At 46.0% G+C, this 22,835-nt stretch overlaps 1 protein-coding gene across 2 annotated transcripts in view; it reads right to left on the bottom strand.

Annotated features, from left to right (window-relative positions):
* The window catches only part of LOC136624386 (zinc finger protein ZFP2-like), a 190,336-nt gene that overhangs the window by 6,416 nt on the left and 161,085 nt on the right, over positions 1-22,835 (bottom strand). Inside the window, exons 2-3 of one of the 2 annotated variants that reach the window (XM_066598354.1) lie at positions 10,021-10,144; positions 9,874-9,938 (exon numbers count right to left, since the gene is read on the bottom strand). In XM_066598354.1, coding sequence (XP_066454451.1) covers positions 9,874-9,938; positions 10,021-10,105 — 150 coding nt within the window. In that variant the 5' untranslated portion in view covers positions 10,106-10,144. Of the gene's footprint in view, positions 1-9,839; positions 9,939-10,020; positions 10,145-22,835 lie in introns of those variants that run through there. The other variant, XM_066598355.1, reaches the window with a different exon arrangement.

The raw sequence follows: 22,835 nt of genomic DNA, 5'->3' as shown, positions 1-22,835 counted from the left end.
ACAATTACTATTGCTAAATTAGGTAACAGTAGAGTATAAGCAATTACAATCTGAATGGTTCTGCTCATCCATTGCATAGATCCACATTTCATTGCATAAGATAAGCCTTGCATAGAATTAAGAGTGTTTATATATCGTGTAGAGTTAATCCTGCTTGCATCTCATATAGAAATAGTCTGTCTGTATATTGCATAGAATTAAAGTTAGATCTGTGATATAGGGTTAAACTGTAGTCTGTTATCAGAAGAAGGGAAATGGAGGGGGCACCCGGAGAAACGGGGGATCAGCGCTGCAGAGAAAAAGAGGAAGTCATTCTGACACTCAGCTCCTGAATTACACATTGCACTTAGGGAAAAGGAAAAAAAACAACAAAAAAGGCCCCTAGAAGCTAGAAACTAGAAATAGTCTTGACCATCACTGTTCCGGATCAGTGACCTAAGGACGGGATATTTATAGTACCGCACCGCTTGTCTCTTGTCTGGACTACGACGCTATCCCAGCCGGCACAGTTAGCGCTAACTACGCACGCTGCTGGCATACACCCGCTCCATCCCACCTGCTCCGTAGTCATATCAGCCAATTAACCTCCCGTTCGCCTAGGGAAAGTGTAGGCGGCCATAGGAACGAGCGGGGGGACGCTTTACGAAGTGCCACCCCGTACAGGTGAGGGTTGTGGGTTTCTCGGGAAAAAAACACACGAGACGCCCATGCCCCCCTCCTGAGATAGGTAGGGATTCCACCTCCTCGTTGTAGGGTATTGGGGGCGACAGAGGTTAATGGACATGGGAAGCAGGTTAGGTGTAGTGTCGCTGAAATAGAAAATATCCTCCTGCTAGAGAGAGAGAGAGGGGGGGGAAGCCCTGCAGAGGGGGAGAAAAGAGGAAGTGCTAGTTTAGAATCTATTAGTACTACAGGTCCCAGCCAGACGCCTAAAAATACGGACTTAAGAATGGGGAATGAATCAAGCAATAATAACGGGAGGCTGGCACGGGATTTAGTAGCCGAAAGAGAAGGCAAGCACTGCTCAAATAAGTGGCCACAGATACGGAAGATTGCATGCTGGGATGCAGATGCAAATGGGCGACTTCAGCCGGAGGCCTGGCGAGTTTTGTTAAAAGATAGGCGTGGCTTGTTGCAGGATAAAAATTTGCTCACAGCTGCAGAAGGATGGTATCGGGTCTCGAAGACGTTAAATAGAGACGGGTGGGGCGAGGCGGTGCAGGGAGAGGGAGGGAAATACAAACGTTATGTGTATCATGCAAATGCTGTGAACCCACTTCTTACACATCCGTCAGCACCTCCCATGCATTCAGGTAACTTACCATATTGGATGTGCCTAGTCTGTGGAGTGCAAAACCCCAGGCAGAGAGAGACCTGTCTGGGATGTGGCTCCCCGCGCCCAGACGGAAGTGTAAATGAGCCCACACTTCCTGTATTCAACGCTGAGCAGGCGGTTCCTGTATCCGGAGCTGCCGTGCGTTTCAACACTGCAGTTTCCTGTGATGATGTCGCAGGAAACACTAGGCATTCCAATATGCGTTCCACAGCCACTTCCTCAATGACCACTTCCTCTGGCAGCCATTTTAAGACACCTCAGAGGCCTAGGGCACTGCCACCCACTCCGTACGGTGGCCATCTTGGTACACCCCAGAGGCCTAGTACCCAGCTGTCCACCCATGAAGGCAGCCACATTGCTACACTTCAGAGATGCCAAACACCTGCCATGTCTCCACTATATCCAGTGATAGACCCTCAAGCATTGCAAGCACAAAGACAAGCTGTCCCTCTGTTCCCAGACCAGCCAATTACAGAGGAGCAGCTGAACGCAGGACCTGTTACAAGGGAAGGTGGAGCGCAGGGAGGCTCTGATCTACCTCCACTCCTTCCCATGCAACCCAGGGAGGAAGATGGAGATCAATGGACAGAAAGTGAGGAGGATGGAGAAATAGGAGTCACCAGGTCTGGAGAGAAGTTCCGAGGCCGACCCCCCCCTGTGAAGATGGTGCGCCGCCGGGACGGCATATTGGCAAACAAGGAATATGGTGCAAGGCCAAAACATCGCTCAGCGACGGCGACTTCAGGGGGAGCAGAAGAACAATTCTCGCTAACGAAGCCCAGCTTACGAAAAAACCCAGCAGCTCGCACGAGTATACAAGAACAACTTAACTTTGCACCCCCCAATACATCTACTCCTAAAGTCCATTTCATGTCTCCACAAGGAGATGACCCTTATGGATCGCAAGACTCCCTCACACAAGATGAACATCAATCACTGGCACCACAGATCACGCCTCAGCTGGCACCACACAGGATGCCCTTCGTACCGGCAGACGCCCCGCTCCTATACGTCAGCTTCACTCCAAGCCAGGCCACTACCCTCCAGGCGGGATTACCAGATCCAGAAAAGCAACCCATGCCTTTCTTCAGGAAGTTGGTCCAGTACCAACGTAATTATTCAGCCACCTGGAAGGATCTACAGGCCTTGACGGAGGTGAAGGCCGGAGATACGTATTGGCCGGTCATCCAGAAATCCCTTGATCCAACAAGTGAGAATGCTACTCCAGAGACAACATATGTTTCCGGAAGGGAATTCTGCAAGCAAGTGAAGGCCTGGGCGCAAGACAGGTTGGCGGATCAAGCTATCACACTGCAGGACGTGACCCAAGATAAAGGGGAATCTGTGGACAAGTTTTATGGTCGCCTAATTCAACTCTTTGACGATCTCGGATTCTCATCACAAATCAGAACACACCAATTGATGCTTTCCGCTGCTTTTGTTTCTGGTTTACGGGACCCAGTAAGGAAAGGACTGATGGCGGCAAAGCCAGAATACAAGATCCTGGCTATCGATGTCCTACTACCAGTCGCAAAGGGAGTAGCAGGAAATGGACCTACCCCTGTGATGGTGGCGATGGGAGCTCCGCACAATCGTAGTCAGGATGGGCAAAGAAGATGTTATAGATGTGGCAAAGCGGGGCATTTCAGGAGAAACTGCCGCGTACCACCAGGACAACATGAACAAACAAATCAGTCCAGAAGACAGGCTGGACCAACATCTTCCGATGACTTACCACCACCACCACCACCGGTATCCTACCATGGCCCATCCCAATAGGACACAGGCAAGCCAGTCTCCAGTATGGCCTCTTTCCAGAACCCTGCAGTGGATAATACCGGACCCCAAGCCCAAATGACTCTCTCTATTGCAGGGAATCCAATTACCTTCCTACTGGACACTGGTGCAGCCAGGAGCATCATTCGTGCTGACGACTTCCCCTTCAAGCACCTGCTGGATGACAAGACCATACTGACCGTAGGAGTAGGAGGAAGGCCGTCTGAAAACCCACTAAGCAAGCCACTTCCTGTCGGCATACAGAACATCCTGGCTAGATTTGTGGTTCACAAGACCTCACCACTCAACCTACTGGGAGCCGACCTTCTATCAAGACTTCAAGCTACAATTGCCTACACTGAAGACGGTGGCATAACGGTTACCTCCCCGCTATCTGAAGATGACCATATGACACTTGCCTCAGAACCATTCCTCATGACCTGTCAGGAAGTTCGAAAGACAATACCAGATGAAGTGAAAGCAAGAATCCCTGATACACTGTGGTCGAAAGGACCTGAGGACATTGGTCGTCTAAGAGTTCCACCAGTGATGGTGAGGATGAAGCCCGGAATGCCATTCCCAAGAAGACCACAATATCCACTGAAGCACTCAGTGTCGCTAGCCATCGACGAACAGATTAAGTTGCTGATCCAGAACGGAGCCCTCGTGCCATGTGAGTCGCCATGCAACACCCCGTTGTTCCCGGTGAAAAAGAAGACACCGAAGGGCGAACCAACCAAATACCGTATGGTTCAAGATCTACGGGCAGTGAACCAGGCGACCATATTGGAAACTCCTTTGGTGCCGAATCCACACACGCTACTGTCTGGAATTCCGCCAACAGCGAAGTACTTCACAGTGATAGATATGGCAAACGCTTTTTTTGGAGTCCCATTAGACGCATCATGCCAATATTTATTCGCCTTCACGCACAACGGAGGCCAACTTACGTGGACTGTAATGCCTCAGGGTGCACAGAATTCACCCAGCCAATTTGCCAAAGCAATGTCTCTGATTCTAAACCCATGGATGGAGGGACACCCCACAGTGGTCTTACTCCAATATGTGGACGACCTGTTACTTTGCGCCGACGATCTGGACACGGCCTCCTCCTCCTCTGAAAATCTTCTGTGCTATCTGGCATATCATGGATGTAAAGTGTCAGAATCCAAGTTACAATGGTGCTGCACAACCGTCATCTTCCTTGGCCACTGCATTTCCCAAGGAGTACGACACTTGACAGAAGACCGGATCGCCGCCATTCAACAAGTGCCGCTTCCCAGATCTGAAAAGGCCCTTCAAGCTTTCCTGGGACTGATCTCGTACTGCAGAGCCTGGATTCCAGAGGCCTCTTTGCTGATGCAACCCCTGTACGAAGATGTCAGAAGGATCGGTGAAGAAAGAGGAAAGGCCAAGGCCCCGTGTACACTCTCTGAGGACTCGACAAGAAATTTCAGCACACTTAAGGACCTGATCTCTAAAGCACCTGCATTGGGACTACCAGACTACGACAAACCATTTGCTCTGTTTGTGTCCGAGAATCAAGGACACGCATCAGGTGTCCTTACTCAGAAACATGCTGGACAATCGCGACCCATCGGCTACTTCTCAGCCAGACTCGACCCAGTGGCAAGAGCAGGACCTTCCTGCCTGCGGGCAGTCTTTGCAGCCCATGTCTTGCTGGACAAGACCTCAGATCTCGTGCTGGGTTACCCTCTGACTGTCCTGGCTCCGCATGACATTGCCGCCGTACTCAACCAGACACAGCCGAAGCATCTATCAGCAGCAAGGCATCTACGCTTGCAATGCTCACTGTTGATTCCGGAGAATGTCACCCTACAGCGTTGTAATGTCCTCAACCCTTCCACCCTCCTTCCAATTCTTCAGGGGGAAGGCGAAGAGGAGAATGGAAACGATGGAGAGGAAAAACCGAATGGTTCCGTCTCCTACTACGACATTCCACGCCCTTCACATGACTGCGTCAAGATGATGCAACAGGAAATCTCTCATCTACCATCAGTCTATGACAAACCACTGGAACCCGTAGACTACACACTCTTTGTGGACGGCTCCAGATTCGCCGATGAGATGGGTCGGTACCATACCGGTTACGCAGTTACCACCTCCACGAAAATAATCCAAGCTCAACAACTCCCTCCTACTGTATCAGCACAGGAAGCCGAACTACAGGCCCTCACACGGGCGTGTGAGGTAGCCCAGGATCATACAGCCAACATCTACACAGATTCACGGTACGCTCATGGAGTGGCACACGACTTCGGGATGATCTGGAAAGTTAGAGGATTCCTCACAGCTGCAGGCACCCCAGTCAAGCATCATCAAGCCATCAGGCACCTGCTGGATGCCCTCCAACTGCCACGGAAGGTGGCCGTACTGAAAGTGAAAGCTCACAGCAAGAAGAACACTGAAGAGGCCGTTGGTAATCATACAGCGGATCAAGCAGCAAAAAGAGCTGCAAGGGGGGAGTTTGGAAGAATTGGAATTCAGGTGGAAGCCCTACCGGTTGGGGTGGAATCAATGGAGGGACCAGACCCGTCCATGATGGTCAGTGTGGATGAGAAGATACGACCGGACTACCTTACAGAAGCACAAAAGAGAGCAACCAAGGAAGAAAAAGAAGAATGGACGAAAAAGGGAGCGAAAAAGGACGAACAGGGATTGTTTGCGCTGGCAGGCCGCCCATGCTTGCCTAGAAGCTTCTACCCAGCAGTGGTACAGTGGGCACATGGCCCAACCCATTTGTCCAAGATGCTCATGAACGCATTGATCCAGAAATATTACCTGGCGCCTGGCATCACAACGTTGGTGGACAAGTACTGCAGAGCTTGCACCATTTGCGCCCAATGTAATCCAGGAAAAATGGAGGAGACACCAAGAAAACACCTGGCCAAGCCACTGTATCCATTCCAACGGATCCAGATTGACCACATCCAGATGCCGAAATCAGGACGCTTTGAATACGCCCTAATCGTGGTGGATGTTTTCTCTGGGTGGGCAGAGGGATACCCAAGTACAAATATGACTGCCAAAAGTACGGCTAAGAAACTCATGACTGAGTTAATTTGCCGTTTCGGAATACCTGAAGTCATCGAAAGTGATCAAGGTCCAGCGTTTACCGCCAACGTCACCAAGGAGATATGGCAGGCGTTGGGCAGCAGTCTTTTGTTTCACACACCCTACCACCCCCAGAGTAGTGGTAAGGTAGAGAGACTGAACGGTACCTTGAAAACAAAAATACTTAAAATGTCACGAGAAACTGGCATGCCCTGGCCAGAAATCCTCCCCATAGCACTGTATAGCGTGAGGTACACACCAAGGGGAAAACATAAGTTATCACCTTATGAAATTCTTTTCGGGACCGTCCCCAGACTAGGGTGTTATTTCCCCCAGCAGTTACAATTGCACTCTGATGTTCTGACTAAGTATGTTATATCACTCGCCAAAGAAATAACTAAAGTCCATGCACGAGTTTTCTCTTCCATTCCAGACCCCGACCAGGACACAGGCACCCATTCCATACAGCCCGGAGATTGGGTGTACGTAAAGAAGTTTCTGAGGAAAAACTCTCTTGAGCCAAGATTCGACGGTCCATTCCAGGTGTTGTTGACCACTGCCACCTCGGTGAAACTAGAGGGGAAGCCTACCTGGATCCACGCAAGCCACTGCAAGAAAGCTCCATCTCAGAAGGACGACTCATCATGAAATATTTAGGTCAAGTTATCATAATACTTCTCCTATGTGGGGGTCTGGTAATGTGGGACGGAAAGGGTACCTCAGTGAAGAACCAGAAGCAGCAGGCTAAACTAGTGAGGGAAAGCCATATCAATATGTGGGAGTATTTAGCCAGAGATGTTATCAATATAACTAATATGTGCATGCCTAAATTAAGGAGCGGGGAAGATATTCTACAAGCTTGCTTACTGGCCGTTCCCACTCCAGTAAATGTATTGAGATCAATTTATGCAATGGTACATGATGATGATGATGTGGGGGGAGGCGATGTGATACAAGATAACACCTTCATTAACATATATGAGTATTGTCCCTACTGTGAGGCTATAGAACACGCTGACTGGTCCAATATGACTGAGTTCCAGGTCAGAAATGTCTCACAGGCTGAGGTATGTTATAACTTTACATGTAATCCACGGTACATTGGGAAATGTGAGAGGGGCCAAGTGGTCACTAGTGATTCCCAAATACTTTGCTCCCGTACTGAAGAACAATGTCAAAAGATAGTGACTACCATGTCTTGTGGAAAAGTAGTTCGGAGTCCCAGCCACACCAGACATGTCAAACTACCAGTAGGATGGGTCCTGTCCTGTGGCAATTTAACATACACATATATCCCCGCCAACATTACAGGAGGACCGTGTGCATTGTCCCGTCTAAGTATCCTTATGTATCAGAAGCCAGACCCCCCGGCACCCACATTCTCACTTAGGGATCGGAGGGACATCCACGGCCTGGCCGATAACTGTGTAGGACCACCCACTCTACTGAGTTTCTCAGAGCACACAGCACTAGCTCTCAGCATTCTAGGCACCCCCGCATTAGCCCAGCATAACACAAGAGTGATTAACGGTTTAGCTTGTGACATGGTAAAGGGCCTAAATGCCACATCCCAGGCACTGGACCTACTACTCTTAGATGTACAAAACATACGAAGAGCCGCCCTACAGAACAGAGCCACCATTGATTACATCCTTATGACCATGAACCATGGGTGCGAAGAGTTTGAAGGGATGTGTTGTTTTAACCTCTCTGACAACTCTGCGTCAATCCATCAACAGATCAACCGCCTGAGAGATCTAGCCACCAGTATCAAACAAGGAACGGACCAGGGGTGGTTTGACTGGTTGACAGGGTCCTGGTTTGGATTTACTCTGATGAAGAAAATACTAACTGTTTTTGTTGCCATTGTAATGGTTCTAATTTCTGTTTGTTGTTGCATACAGTGTATCCCGGCCCTGGTGTCTACCTGGTCCACCTGTTTCTCTATGATGTCCGGCAGTAGGCCCACTGTCAATGCCAATGTCGTCATCACAGATCCAGAATACGATGATGTTGACCCATCCTACACCCCCATGAGAGCAATGGCTCCAGTCTACAACACCTTACAAGTCTAGAGTCAGCAGTGGGGGTGGGATGGAGCAGGGCGAGTTTGGTGAAACAGATAGTTTCAAGGGGGGTCTGTGATGGCAATCCCAGTATATAAATCTTTGTGTATTGGGATTTGGGGCCTTACGGGGAAATTGTTAATTCAAATGCTTTAACTCTGGTTTGATTCAGCTATAGAAGTGTACGTACACAATACACAGTTACACAATAGTATGAGGCAATGCTTATATGAAATATCTGTTTTTCATAACTCTGCTGACAAAGATGGAATTTTGCAAATTAGCCGTAACCGACATGTATAAATATATTTGACTGTCCAGCTGCATGCACTAATACGGAACTAGGAATCAGACAATCAACCGCATCCGAGACGGACTACCGTTTTTTGATTACCGCAAAAATACCCCAGCGATTTTACTGGAAACAGATGCAAATAACATGGGCGGTCTATGCAATTACTAATTCATGAAATAGCCTCCAATCAGATCGGTTTGACACACGTGGGGCGAGACAGCCCATTCTACTCTCCAGAGTGCCACCACGTGACAGGCAATACCAGATGACCGGATGAAGGAAGACGCTTATCCAATAATCAATCAACACATTGTATCTATGTAATTCTTGCCTGCCCCAAAAGGGCTGTGTTTGATGTGCCTTATAAAGCTTTGTTACACTCCAAGAATAAACAGGAAGTTACTTTTTCTTGAACTTGGGTCAGACTGAGTTTCTTCTGGGAGACAGTGCACTGTCCGATACCTTATCAATCAATCTGGAAGGGTGTGATCATTCCTAATTGAGTAAGCCGTGGTTCCAAAAACAGGAAGGTTCCACGACAGAATCACAACTCAAAAATTCAATGCTAAGTGCAAATGTATTTGCACACCTGTGCAATGTACCAAATCTAATTCTCTAACTTTCCGATGTCGTACAAACATGAAATTTGTCAGGAGCATTCTTTAGGTCCTATATAGTAAAAGTATAGGGGTCAAAATTTGAAACTACAATGCTTATTGCAAAAATACTGGCACCCCTGTGTAATGTACCAAATCTAATTCTCTAACTTCATGATGTCGAACAAACAAGAAATTAGGCATGACCATTCTTTAGGTCCTAAATAGAAAAAGTAAAGGGGGTCACAACTTGAAAATGCAATGCTAAGTGCAAAAGTATTGGCACCCCTGTGTAATGTAGCAAATCTAATTCTCTAACTTCCTGGTGTCATACAAACATGAACTTTGACAGGAGCATTCTTTAGTTCCTAAATACGGAAAGTAAAGGGGTCACAAGTCAATTATTCAATGCTAATTGCAAAGGTAAGTGCATCCCTATGTAATGTAGTTTCCTGTTGTCGTACAATCGTAAAATTTGGCGCAAGTATTCTTTAGGTCCTAAATGAGGAGAGTGTGAGGGGTGGCATATTCTGCAGAGGGACATCGGTACACGCAGCCTGAGAAAAATCTAATGCTCCTCTGTGTGTATACACATTTTATTCCTCAGTTACTCTAAAGTAACCTTGACTTCATAAAATTTTCCGTGCAATATATAATTAGACTGAACACAAGACCTTGTCAGCCATCCTACTGACCAGAGAGATTTCATGAGACCTTCTCTCCATCTACCTGATCATCCTGTGAAAGAGAAGGATACGGACACCTCTCCGCTGCTGTTCTCTTACTGGTTCTACCTGCAGAAAACACAGACAGCCACTGACTTCATTCTCTACATACCAATAATAAAGGCCGTGTGGATTTAGTCCTGTCTATTACCTGGTAATGGGGGGGACTGGTGGTCCTCCATCATGACGTCCTTGTACAGATCCTGGTGTCCTTCTAAATACTCCCACTCCTCCATGGAGAAATAGACAGTGACGTCCTGACACCTTATAGGAACCTGACAACACAATGATACTGTCATCACCCAGACATGTTATGCCGCCATAGCGTTACTGAATAATGTCCCAGCATTCCCAGCAGCGTCACCTCTCCAGTCAGCAGCTCAATCATCTTGTTGGTGAGTTCTAGGATCTTCTGTTCATCGATCTCCTCCAGTATCAGGGAGTGAGGTGGAGGCCCTGTGATTGGACTAAGGGGTCTTCCCAATCTATCAGATACTGGGGCCTGACAGTCGTCACTAGAAGTCTTCTTCACTACCGTGTAATCCTGTTTATGGGGAGATACATCCATAAATATCCCTGCAGACATTCCCGGAGTCCTTCATGTCTCCAGTTATGTCCAACAATTAGTAAGATTCTCCTCACATCTGTGTTCATCATCTCCGTTGTTCTACTCAGTCACAGGAGCAGAAGAACAAAATGATCAGAGTTTTGGTTCTGTCAGATGACAGACAATAATGACCCCCAACAACCTCCAATTGCCTTATAGTAGATCTGTTGGGTTTCCGTCATTCTGCCAGAACAACCGGCTCTATTATTTTCCCGGAATTTATGATGAATCAGCAGTAAATCCTCTGCCGTAGATGTGACCAGAGACTGACATAGATAATAATGATGGAACGTGACGTCATCCCCAGAATCTCTCACCTCTCCTGTAAGCCGGAAGAGTATCTCTAGGGTGAGGGTGAATATACCCTCCGCCATCTTGTCCCGGTTCCTCTCCATTCTTGTTGGGTCAATCAGGAAATTGATCCGCTATAGAAGATATCAGCTGAGTATCCTGAAAGGGAAGAAGAGAAGACAATGTAACCCCCCCACCCGCAAATCTCTGTATTATAGTTGATTCAAAGACAGCAATGAATATGCGTGTTTTTAGACGGGCGATTTTTAGTATGATTTCTGTGCGTTTCGGGATGCACACAAATTGCACATGAAAAGAGCCCATTATTTTACATGGGTTAATTTACATGAGCGATTTTTCTCTTGAACTGATCGCAGAATGTCCTATTTTTGGGTGATACTGCTTATTATTTTCTTTATAACAAAAAAAAAATTTGCACCACCATCGCATGCTGTACGGTGTTTATGCGAGTGCACCGTAAATGTTCTGTTTTTCTATTTTACTATTTGAACAACATGCTATTTTAACACACGTGAAAATCTCATGTGCAGCGATGCTTTTTTTCACAAAGCACACATCGCACTCACAGGTAAGAATGCATATAGAAAGTTCAGTATTGGATCAGTCTTGCATGCGCCAATATAAGTACGGTCTAAGGATGCATAAGCACAGACATTTAAAAAGTTGTGCCCGAGATTCTCGGACGCAACAGTGATCAGTTAACACTTGGCCATCCCACCCATGTGCATCCGATGTGCGGGACACTACATAGTGATGTACTATTATCAGCTGAGATTCGGACAAGAACGGGACATGCTGCTATTTTTTTTCTTGGACTATTCATCTGAATAAACCAAAAAGTATATGTGAATCTTCCTCTATCAAATTAATGGATCTGAAAATGAATGAAAAAACGTCGTTGTGCGTGTACCCTAAAGATGATAAACACAATAATGGGATTTTTACCGCAAGGTTTATTGACCCGAACTCAGAGGATTATTGGGACCTATGATGCTTTGAATTCTGGTCAGTAAAACTCGTGGTTGGACTGGAACACACGTCCGTATCACAGACGAGGAAATGTGTCCGTAATATCCTCAGCTGAAACTTGCCTTTAAGGGGCGTTGTCACAAAAAATTTTTTTTACCAACTTCTGCACCCCACGTAAAATACAAAATAGATTATACTCACCAATCGTCAGCCCCCTGGAATGCAGGTAAATGGCTACCATTGCCCGAGCACTGGCCTGGGGTTGTACGGCTTGGAGAAAGTCGGGTGACTGCTGCAGCCAATCAGAGTCTGCAGCAACACTGTCCCAAACTCCTGGCATCATACCACCCAGAATATTAGCACTGATGCAAGGAGTACAACCTCTGATTGGAAGCAGCAGTAAACTAACTTCCATTCAGGGCTGAGGAGAGGCGAGAATGCTTTATTAATTTAAGGGGGGGTCCAGCAGCTAGAATTTTTGTTTTTGTGACAAAATCCCATTAAATATCTAATATACTACTGTGTTATATCTCTCCATGATGCGCTCCACTGTACATCGCTTCCCTCCTGTCCATACATAACTCACCCACGCGCTCCGTTCTGCCAACACACTCAGACTAAACACCTCTCTATTTCTAACTTCACATGCTCGCCTCCAAGATTCCTCTACAGCAGCACCGATCCTCTGGAATGCTCTACCCCCCAACATCCGGACAATCCCTGACACACAGAGCTTCTGATGCACCTTAAAGACACACCTCTTTATAGAAGCATACCAATGATCTAGTCCCCCATCACCACAATTTGCCCTCTGTCTATTCCTATGGCTATCCACTTTTGCCTATCATGTATACTTCCTGTCCCAGACCTCCTATATTACCCCTACCCCGTTTGTGTCCGAAAAATACTGTATATCACATATTATCGTCACATTGCTGTGTTCCCCCTTGCTCAACCTCTTGTCCCTGTACCTTTTGTGTCAACCCCACGTCCTTTCTTTCCAAATAATGGAATACCACATGTAACTTTTGTAATTTTTGTAATTTCTTCATCCCCTAATGGAGTCTCCTCACTACTGAACACTGCGTATAAAGCATTAAAGGGGTGGTCTCGCGAAATCAAGTGGGGTCATACACTTCTGTATGGCCATATTAATGCACTTTGTAATATACATCGTGCATTAAATATGAGCCATACAGAAGTTATTCACTTACCTGCTCCGTTGCTAGCGTCCCCGTCGCCATGGTTCCGTCTAATTTCGGTGTCTTCTTGCCTTTTTAGACGCGCTTGCGCAGATCCGTCTTCTCCCTTCTTCTCCCTTCGGCTCCGCTCGGCAGCATCAGCATTTTGGCTCCGCCCCCTTGTACGCATCATCGCGTAGCTCCGCCCCCGTCACGTGCCGATTCCAGCCAATCAGGAGGCTGGAACCGGCACACATCATGGGGCGGAGCTACGCGATGATGCGTACAAGGGGGCGGAGCCAAAATGCCGATGCTGCCGAGCGGAGCCGAAGGGAGAAGAGGGGAGAAGACGGATCTGCGCAAGCGCGTCTAAAAAGGCAAGAAGACACCGAAATTAGACGGAACCATGGCGACGGAGACGCTAGCAACGGAGCAGGTAAGTGAATAACTTCTGTATGGCTCATATTTAATGCACGATGTATATTACAAAGTGCATTAATATGGCCATACAGAAGTGTATAACCCCACTTGCTGCCGCGAGACCACCCCTTTAAATCTAAACCTTACACAGTTGACTTCCCAAGTCCTCTCACATGGGATCACGAGAATTAATAATAAATACAGATCATCTTGGAGCTTCAATGATGAAGGGAAATCAAGATGTGAAAAACAACAGTCTGTATAGAGCCAATAATATACAGTAGGGATCAACAATTTTTTCTTTTTTTGGGGGGGGGGGGTTATTTCCACTTTTCGAAAGCTATAACATTATGTTATCATCAACATGGCTATATTAAACAAAAAATATAGTTTAGAACCCAATGTAACTCCCAACATTCCCTATTGAAGAATATTTTGAGCAAAATTGAGAAACTCTATGGGGGTATCCGCTCTTAGTTACTAAAATTCCAGAACATCCATCGGTGGTCTTCCGTAGAAACCATAGGCTGCTATTTTGGAACCTTCTCACCCTTGCAAACAGAGCGCTCTCCACAGTATTCGATCAGCCATGGGCCCATCATTAAAAGACTCCTTTAAGTGTGGGATACGGGGTTTGTAAGTGTTGCTCTAACATTTATCATAACTGGAAGGAAATTGATACAGGACAATTAAATCAATACCCCTTAGGGACTTTATGAATTGTGGTTTGAGCTACATCTACTTGCTGGATTGCCTACTTGCTGAAAACTAGAGCAAAACCACTATTGCTGGAATATCCAGATGGGGTTCACGAAGCATGGTGCCTCTAAACATTTTCTCGGCCACCATGATAGTGACCTCACCTACATGCGTTTGACACCACTGGAAAAGATTCCTCAAGGGGAATTTTTGACATTAAGGAGAAATTAAATGTTTTCTATTTTCCGGATGAGAACAGTTACACCTCAGGCTGCGTCAGACGGGCATTTTGTTTTTTGCGCACCTATGTGCGCAAAAAAAATCACATCTGTTAGAACCATTGGTTTCCTATGAAGTGCTCACATTTCCATTTTTTTAGAGGCTCAAAATACTCGTACCTACAAAAGATAGGACAGGCGTGCTTTAAATGCGTGCCAGTAAGGACCGTGCTGCGCATAAAGACATCAGTGACAGGGGATTAGGGGACTTTGTTTGGAGGGCGGATAGAAAAAAAAAGCATTAAGTTTCTGGACTATGTTTACATAGTGGAACAAAGAACATAAACCACCACAGGTAACATGTGAAATAATAGATGGAGAGGGAAACTTTCTGTATATGGGCCCTAATGCAAAATCTGTTAAGCCCCGCGAGGAGTCCTCTCATCACTGAACACTGTAACAGCACTGTCACAGTGTTCAGTGATGAGGGGTCTGCAGCGAGGACAAAAGATTTCCCTGTCACTGCTATCCCATTGATTTCAATGAGGCCAGCGCTGCTGCCGCCCCATTGGCAGCAGTGGGATGACAGTAACGCCTGCTGCGATTATTCTTTTCGGGGGCTTGAAATATAAGCCCTATCCCGAAAATCATCCCTAGCTGTGAATTCAATGAATCATTGAGCGCTGCCTCTGATTAACTGAGCGCTCTGACCAAACAGAGGCACTGCTCAGCTGTCATTCAATGAATGGCTGAGTGCTGCCTCTGATTGGACACAGCACTCAACCCATCAGAGGCAACACTTTATGGAGGCGGAGATCTTTCAATCCCTGGCCACCAGAAGGCAGATGAAGATTGCTAGGGATGGGGAGAAGAGACAGACATTGCTTCTAGGTGGGTTCATTTATTTATTTTTTTCACAGATAGGGATTATTTTAAGGGTAAGGCTTATATTTCAAGCTCCCCCCCATCCTGAAAATGAATTGCAGCAGGGGTTGCCTTCATCTCATTGCCTTCTATGGGGCAGCAGCAGCGCCGGTCCCATTGAAAGCAATTGGATGGTATCGCGCTCCTCTGCCAAAGCTGTCACAGCTGTAGCAGGGGATTCTTTCATCCCTGCAAGGAGTCCCATCATCACTGAACACTTTGACAGTGCTGTCACAGTGTTCAGTGATGGGGGGACCTTCATGAAGCAGCTGCGCTTCTACAAGCACAGCTGCTCCACACACTTTTTTGCTCACATGTATAAAAATGCACGGGGCTTCGGTCACGCGCATTTTGTACATCCGTGGAGTGTATTTTTTTGCGCACATAGGCGCACAAAATTTTGAGGTTTTAAATTTCGGGTTACCTTTTTACGATAAATAACTTCATATTTACTTTATGTTTTGGTTTAATCTATATAATTTGTATTTCAATGTTTTAATAGAAATGTCTTCCTGTTCAAGAGCTTTTCTACCATGTGGTGTAATAACCAACATCTTGCATTTTGAGCTAATGTCAAAATGATTTATATTCAAACTTTAAGCAGACCACCTATTTTAATTTATGTATTTCTTACTATTACTCATTATTTTAAATTTCCACAACCCATTTTTAAACAATCCAAATGGCGCTAATCTCGTTACCCCCCTGGGCGGTCTGTGTGAATCTCTGGTTCAACCCCTCCTGTTTCCATCACATATGTCGCCCATATAATCTTCACCATACTCATTTATCTATTTAGTTACTCAGTTTATACATTACAGTGTATTCTCACCATAATCCCACCTACAATCCAGTAACATGCTATTGAAAAAAAACAAAAAACTTAACTGTTTATATACTTTTATGTCCCTCTATGTATTTATGGTGAATTAAGTACTATTTCTTTACTCATATTATGATTTTTTAATTTAGTCTTATAATTTTCATATGGGCAATGTAATACTGTTGATCCACCAACCATTTCCAGTTGCTGGGCAACAAGAACGTGCGCTCCAGCGACGCAGATAGCGGCACTCTTTTGGCATTTGCATGCCGAAATGGTGGAAAACCATGTGCCAAAATGGTCATTTTGGCGAGACAATTTGACTGCTCTTCTGAACTTCTGGTCAATCGAGTGCAATTTTTGTGCTCCAGGCAATGTGATTGAGCAGCACTACCTTCTGAGTTTAGCCACGCCCAAATTGTCAGGAATTACACACCCAGTTGAGCATTTTGGAGGTAGATTGCAAACACACTAATCAGTAGACAAGAGACCATGTGCTTTATAAATTGAGTGTCCTTCTCCTTTTCTTTACGCTTGATAAAAAGAGAACCTCCTTCGAAATGTGTTGCAAGACTTTTATTTCTGTATGTATATTCTAGCAATAAAATAGTATCCAATTTGGGATCATGGGCCTTATCCTCTCCAGTGATTATTTTAAAGCACAAGTGGGGGTGTTCTTAATCTTGGATTCCCCCCCCCCCCAAAAAAAAAACATAAGTGCCATTGTTTTTCTCTGCATGCTACCTTCTTTTGGACATAAGTCATCTACGCAACCTCTAGAGTGCTAGAACTTTTTCTTTTTTAATTTTGTTTGTTTCCAAACTTCCCAAAGTAGCACTACATGGTCAATAATCTCCTGCCGCCTCCCTGGTGTCTACACAATGAGAAGCTGGGACCCCCAAAACTCCAACTGCAGAGCTGGACAGGGGACGTGGAAGTAATCTGTGCCTACATGACCTGCGATGATGACACTATCATCTGATCAGTCACATGTGTGGGAGGAGAAAAGGGATCACATGACCAGTTCTCTACGCTCAGTGTATGCAGGTCTCTGCGTAGACATCTGGTCATGTGATCAAGCTTGAAAAAGACGGTGGAGGTCAAAATGAAGCTGCTTGTCTTTTCGTTATGGGAGAATATGCTGCAGAGTATTTGTTTTCCTCTTGGATTAATTACCCTCGTTTAAGAAACTTTTTTTTTTTATATCTAATCTGTCTCCTCCCTTTCAGTTTCATCCCATTGCTTCTAGTCTTTCCCTGTGCAGATGAGAATAGGGCTGATCCCTCTGCAGTGTGACAGCCCTTCAGATATTTTTAGACAGCTATTAAGTCTCCTCTCAGCCTTCTTTTTTGCAAGCTAAATACTCCCGGGTCCTTTAACCGTTCCTCATAGGACATGATTTACAGACCGCTCACCATCTTGGTAACTCTTCTCTGAACTTGCTCCAGTTTGTCTATGTCTTTTTAAATTTGTGGTGCCAAAAACTGGACACAGTATTCCAGATGAGGTCTAAATAAGTAGAGGGGATAATTACCTCATGTGATCTAGACTCTATGCTTCTCTTAATACATCCCAGAAATGTGTTTGCCTTTTTGGCTGCTGCATCACATTGTTGACTCATGTTCAGTCTATGATCTATTAGTATACCCAAGTCTTTTTCACATGTGCTGTTGCTTAGCCCAATTCCTCCCATTCTGTATGTTTTTTTTTTTCATTTTGCATTTTGCATTTCTCCCTGTTAAATACCATTCTGTAAGTTGCCGCCCGCTGTTAAAGTTTGTCCAGATCTTTTTGAATCCTCTCTTCTCCAATGTTAAGCCATTGTTCCTGCCTTTGTGTCGTTTGAAAACTCAATATGTTTTTCCCTCAATTCCCTTATCTAAATCATTAATAAAATGTTGAACGCTGGGCCTAGGACACAGTCTTGTGATACCCGACTCAAAACATTCTTCCACTTGAACGCGTAGGCATTTATGACCTCTCTTTGAGTGGAATCATGTAGCCCATTCTGAATCCACCTAACAGTTGCCTTGTCAATCCCATATTTGGTCACTTTTTCAATAAGTATGGTATGAGATACTTTGTCAAATGCTTTACTAAAGTCAAGATATACTATATCCACCGCATTTCTGTGATCAACTCAGTCGGTGATTCTGTCATAGAAAGATATTAGATTTGACTGACATGACTTGTTTATTACAAACCCATGCTGGCTCTGGTTAATTAATCCATTCTCATCCAAGTACTTGCATACATGCTGTTTAACAATTTGTACAATGATCTTTCCCATACGAGATGGAGGGGCGGAACTGTATGTGTAGGAGTTAATCATGCAGCATAAATGACATGATAATTTTTTTCGGCAGACTTGTACAATTATGATGATACCAAAATTAATATCTATATACATATATATTTATGTCCCTGGAGGGAAATTGGACCAGTGAGGCTATGATCGCTCTGATAATACACTACTGTACTGCAATGCATCATAGCTTATCCTAGTGATCACAGACCCGGACGCTATTGACTAGAGATGAGCGAGCATACTCGTCCGAGCTTGATGCTCGTTCGAGTATTAGGGTGCTCGAGATGCTCGTTACTCGAGACGAGCACCACGCGGTACTCGTCTCGATTAAACGAGCACTGACCATTGAATTCAATGGAGCCGGCAATACAGCCGGTTCCATTGAAAGCAATGGCCTGCCGGCGAGCGCGGGATGAATTGTTGGGAAGGGCTTAAATATATAAGCCCTTCCCTGCAATTCATCCAGAAATGTGTAAAAAAAATATATATATATATAAATAAATATATATAAATAAATAAATAAATAAATATATAAATAAATATATATATATATATATATATATATATATATATATATATATATTCACCTGGTCCCGGCAGACGGAGTTCAGCGCGGCCAGCGGCAGTCCTCCTGAACTGCTCTGAACAGCTGTAAGTAGTATTCAGCAGCCGGGGATTTAAAATCCCTGCCTGCTGAATGAGCTGCCTCTAATTGGTCATAGCCTGACCAATCAGAGGCAGATTCCACTCACACACCCATTCATGAATTTATGAATGGGTGTGTGACTGCTGCCTCTGATTGGCTCAGCGGGACCAATCAGATGAGAGGCAGCAGTCACTCACCCATTCATAAATTCATGAATGGGTGTGTGAGTGGAATCTGCCTCTGATTGGTCAGGTTGTGACCAATTAGAGGCAGCTCATTCAGCAGGCGGGGATTTTAAATCCCCGGCTGCTGAATACTACTCACAGCTGTTCAGAGCAGTTCAGGAGGACTGCCGCTGGCCGCGCTGAACTCCGTCTGCCGGGAACAGGTGAGTATATATATATTTTTTATTTTTACACATTTCTGGATGAATTGCAGGGAAGGGCTTATATATTTAACCCCTTCCCGACAAGTCATCCCACGATCGCCGGCAGCCCATTGCTTTCAATGGAGCCAGCTGTATTGCCGGCTCCATTGAATTCAATGGGCTAACATCGTTCTTCTCTGCCACAGCTGTTAAGCTGTGGCAGAGGAGAACGATCTTTATGCTGACAGTGGGGGGGGGGGGGTCTCACTCTTGCCACTATCGTGGCTTAATAGTGGGACCTGGGAACTTGAGATGCAGCCCAACATGTAGCTCCTTGCTTGCCCTATCCGTTTCTGCGTCGTTCCCATCACTTTCTTGAATTTCCCAGGTTTTCACAAATGAAAACCTTAGCGAGCATCGGCGATATACAAAAATGCTCGGGTCGCCCACTGACTTCAATGGGGTTCGTTACTCGAAACGAACTATCGAGCATCACTGAAAGTTCGACTCGAGTAACGAGCACCCGAGCATTTTGGTGCTCGCTCATCTCTACTATTGACGCATTTATTTACCATGGCAACCCATTGTCCCTCCACATTTACATGGTTCTCCCTTTCTGAAGATTTTAGATGCTGCTGTTGTAGCGGGAGGCCAGCAGTCAACTTCTCTGCCCGCACCATCCATAGAATGTAACTGTTCGTCCATTTACAGGAATGCCTTCTCTCCTAGCGTGTACATATAAGCCCCGGAGCAGGAAGGGGTTAACCAGGGGGATTTATGATGTTATAAGAATACAACAGGATATCTGTTATTTCTTCCCCAGTAATTTGTATGAGTCTGGCTGCTGTAGAAGGATCGGGCGGCCAAAATGTGTCCAGCTCTTCCTGCTAAATGCTATAAACACTACATGAAGCAGGGAAGAGAAGTTTTGGAAGATTTACTGATTTCAGAAGACATCCAGAAGATCTTGAAGCGACGAGACGGTGGCTGCACCTCACAAAACTCAGGCTGGCGGCCGCGAGGCATGGCATAAGACTACTCCGGAACGCCGGCAGAAGCTGCTGTCCGTCAACACAAGCCATCCTCTCCATGGCAAAAAATGAGAGGGTCCTGCAGCCACTCGTTGCAACTGACTATTGTATTTTTCCAAAATAATTGCCAATCTCATTCCCAGTGACAGCAATAGCTACTTCATCACTTATTGACGCATTAAAACATCCTTTATGTTGACCAGAAGGTATTTTGTCTGCCCGAATAACTACCTTAAATGCATCACAGGGCATTCGCTGTAGCGCTGATATAAAACTATGAACATAGCTGTTATTCTCGTGCAGCATTCGCTGCAGTGATAAGGCACTATCTTCCCTAGTGGCTGGGATGTTCTTGCAGCATTGTTCGGCTTGCTGCTGTTCGTCCCCCATAAAGTAGATCTGCAGGAACTTGTGTTTCTCATTTGATTCAAGTAGTAGTGAACCAACATGTTGATACATTTGCAATTCGACTTTAAAATGTTGACCGAAATCTGCCGTGGCTCAATTCCTTTGTCATGCCAAATCATGTCATTTGAAAACATAAGTTGTACTTTCTCATATTTTCCAGGAAATGTTTAGATCCTGGAAGATGATCCTGACATAAAAGTCTGTAGTGGTTTACAAAGTGTTCTAAGCGTTGATAGTAAACCTTTTCCACCATGGCAACATAGTCCAGGGGTCTCCTGGGGCCACTTTAGAGCATTGCAATATGACCATGGTTTGTTCATTCCGCCAATAGGCTGAGGGTGACACTCGTAGTTATTGTTTGCATTGTATCTAAAAGCTCCCCCCCTCCAAGAATTTCCAAGCGGTTCTTCTCAAAATTGAATGTCTCTCTCGGTCTGAAGAATGTCGAGCATGCTTTGCTTCATTAGTTTCTACAATTCGAGTGGCTACTTGTCGCTTGCGTTGATTCTGGAGTCGGCCATTCCTTTGCTCCAGCATCTGAGCTAGTCGAGCAGCGGCTTGTCGAGTGTGCTGATTCTCGAGTTGGGCATTAGTTTGTGCCAGCACTGCAGCTACTCAAGCAACTACTACTTTAGGTGCGGCTGTTGTCCTTCTGGCTCTACTTTCCTCCTCTTCCCCTTGCTGTCGGGGTCCCCCAGGGCTCAGTTTTATCCATCTACACTGCCCCTAATGGGCAAACAATCAGGAGATTTGGCTATCAGAACCATCTCTATGCTGATGACACCCAGTTATACACCTCCGCCTGTGACATCACAGCAACATTCCTCTGTCTGTCCGCTGTCTCTAACACTTTGTCCTCTAAACCTAAGGCTTCTTTCACATGAGCACATGTGGGCCGGCCGTTTCCACGGCAAGCCGATATACGCTACGTTGGGAGTGAAAAGTCTAATGAACGGGCACACAAATCAAAGGTTTGTGCACCCATTCATATGGCCTGGTGAGGCCGGCGCAAATGTACTGAGCTCACCAGGCCATCGCCCATTTCCCCTCCCTCCCCATTGCAGGCTCACCTCTTGTTTATCCCCGCTCGTTCTGTGCAATGGGAGGGACAGTGGCAGATCTAAGCTCTGGCCCGCCCCGCCCCCTCCCATTTATGGCTATGTACAAGGGGCGTGGAGAGGGCGGACACTTAGCTCTGCCCCGCCCCCCTCCTATTGCACAGAACAAGCGGGGAGGAACTAGAGTTGAGCCTGCACAGGTGGGGAGAACGGAGGGAGGAAGTTTAGCAGCCACGCTGCTAAACTCCCTCCCCCCTTTGGCCGCTGCCATCGGCTGCCAAAGGAGCCCATGCAGCGACCAACATATTCCACCCCAAAAGATAGTTCCAGGACTATCTTTTGGGCCCGACGTAAAAACGCCAGTGCTATATTGGCTTGGCCGGACGTTTTTACCTCAGAAATACTCCCATGTGATCTAATGCAGTGGAATCCAATGCATCAGATCACAGCGCATATCGGTTGGCCATGAAAACAGCCGGCCAATATGCGCTCATGTGAAAGAAGCCTAAAACTGAACCTCTCAAAAAACTGACCTACTGGTGTTTCCGCCTTCTGCTAACCGACCTCATCCTGACGTCTCCATCTCAGTGTGTGGCACCATAACTCCCCACACGCCTGCTGTCTTGGGGTTATATTCGACTTGATCTCTGCTTTACCCCCTATATCTAATCTGGGGTCCGAACATGTCAGCTGCACCTCAAAAACATCACAAGAATCCGATCTCTTCTCACCATACACATGCTAAAAACGCTCACTGTTGCCCTCATTCACTCCCGGCTCGATTATTGCAACTCGTTACTGATCGGCCTCCCCTGCACCAGTCTCTACCCTCTCCAATCCATCCTGAATACGGCAGCCAGGCTCATCTTCCTGTCCAGCCGCTAATCTAACACCTCTGCCCCATGCCAGTCACTGCACTGGCTGCCTGTCAAATATAGAATTCAATTCAAACTCACCACCCACATCCACAAAGCCCTCCACAGCACCACGCCACC

This window comes from Eleutherodactylus coqui, chromosome 4 (assembly GCF_035609145.1).
Source record: "Eleutherodactylus coqui strain aEleCoq1 chromosome 4, aEleCoq1.hap1, whole genome shotgun sequence".
NCBI lineage: Eukaryota > Metazoa > Chordata > Amphibia > Anura > Eleutherodactylidae > Eleutherodactylus > Eleutherodactylus coqui.
The sequence above is the reverse complement of the archived record's forward strand: the minus strand, read 5'-3'. Positions and strand labels throughout refer to the sequence as shown.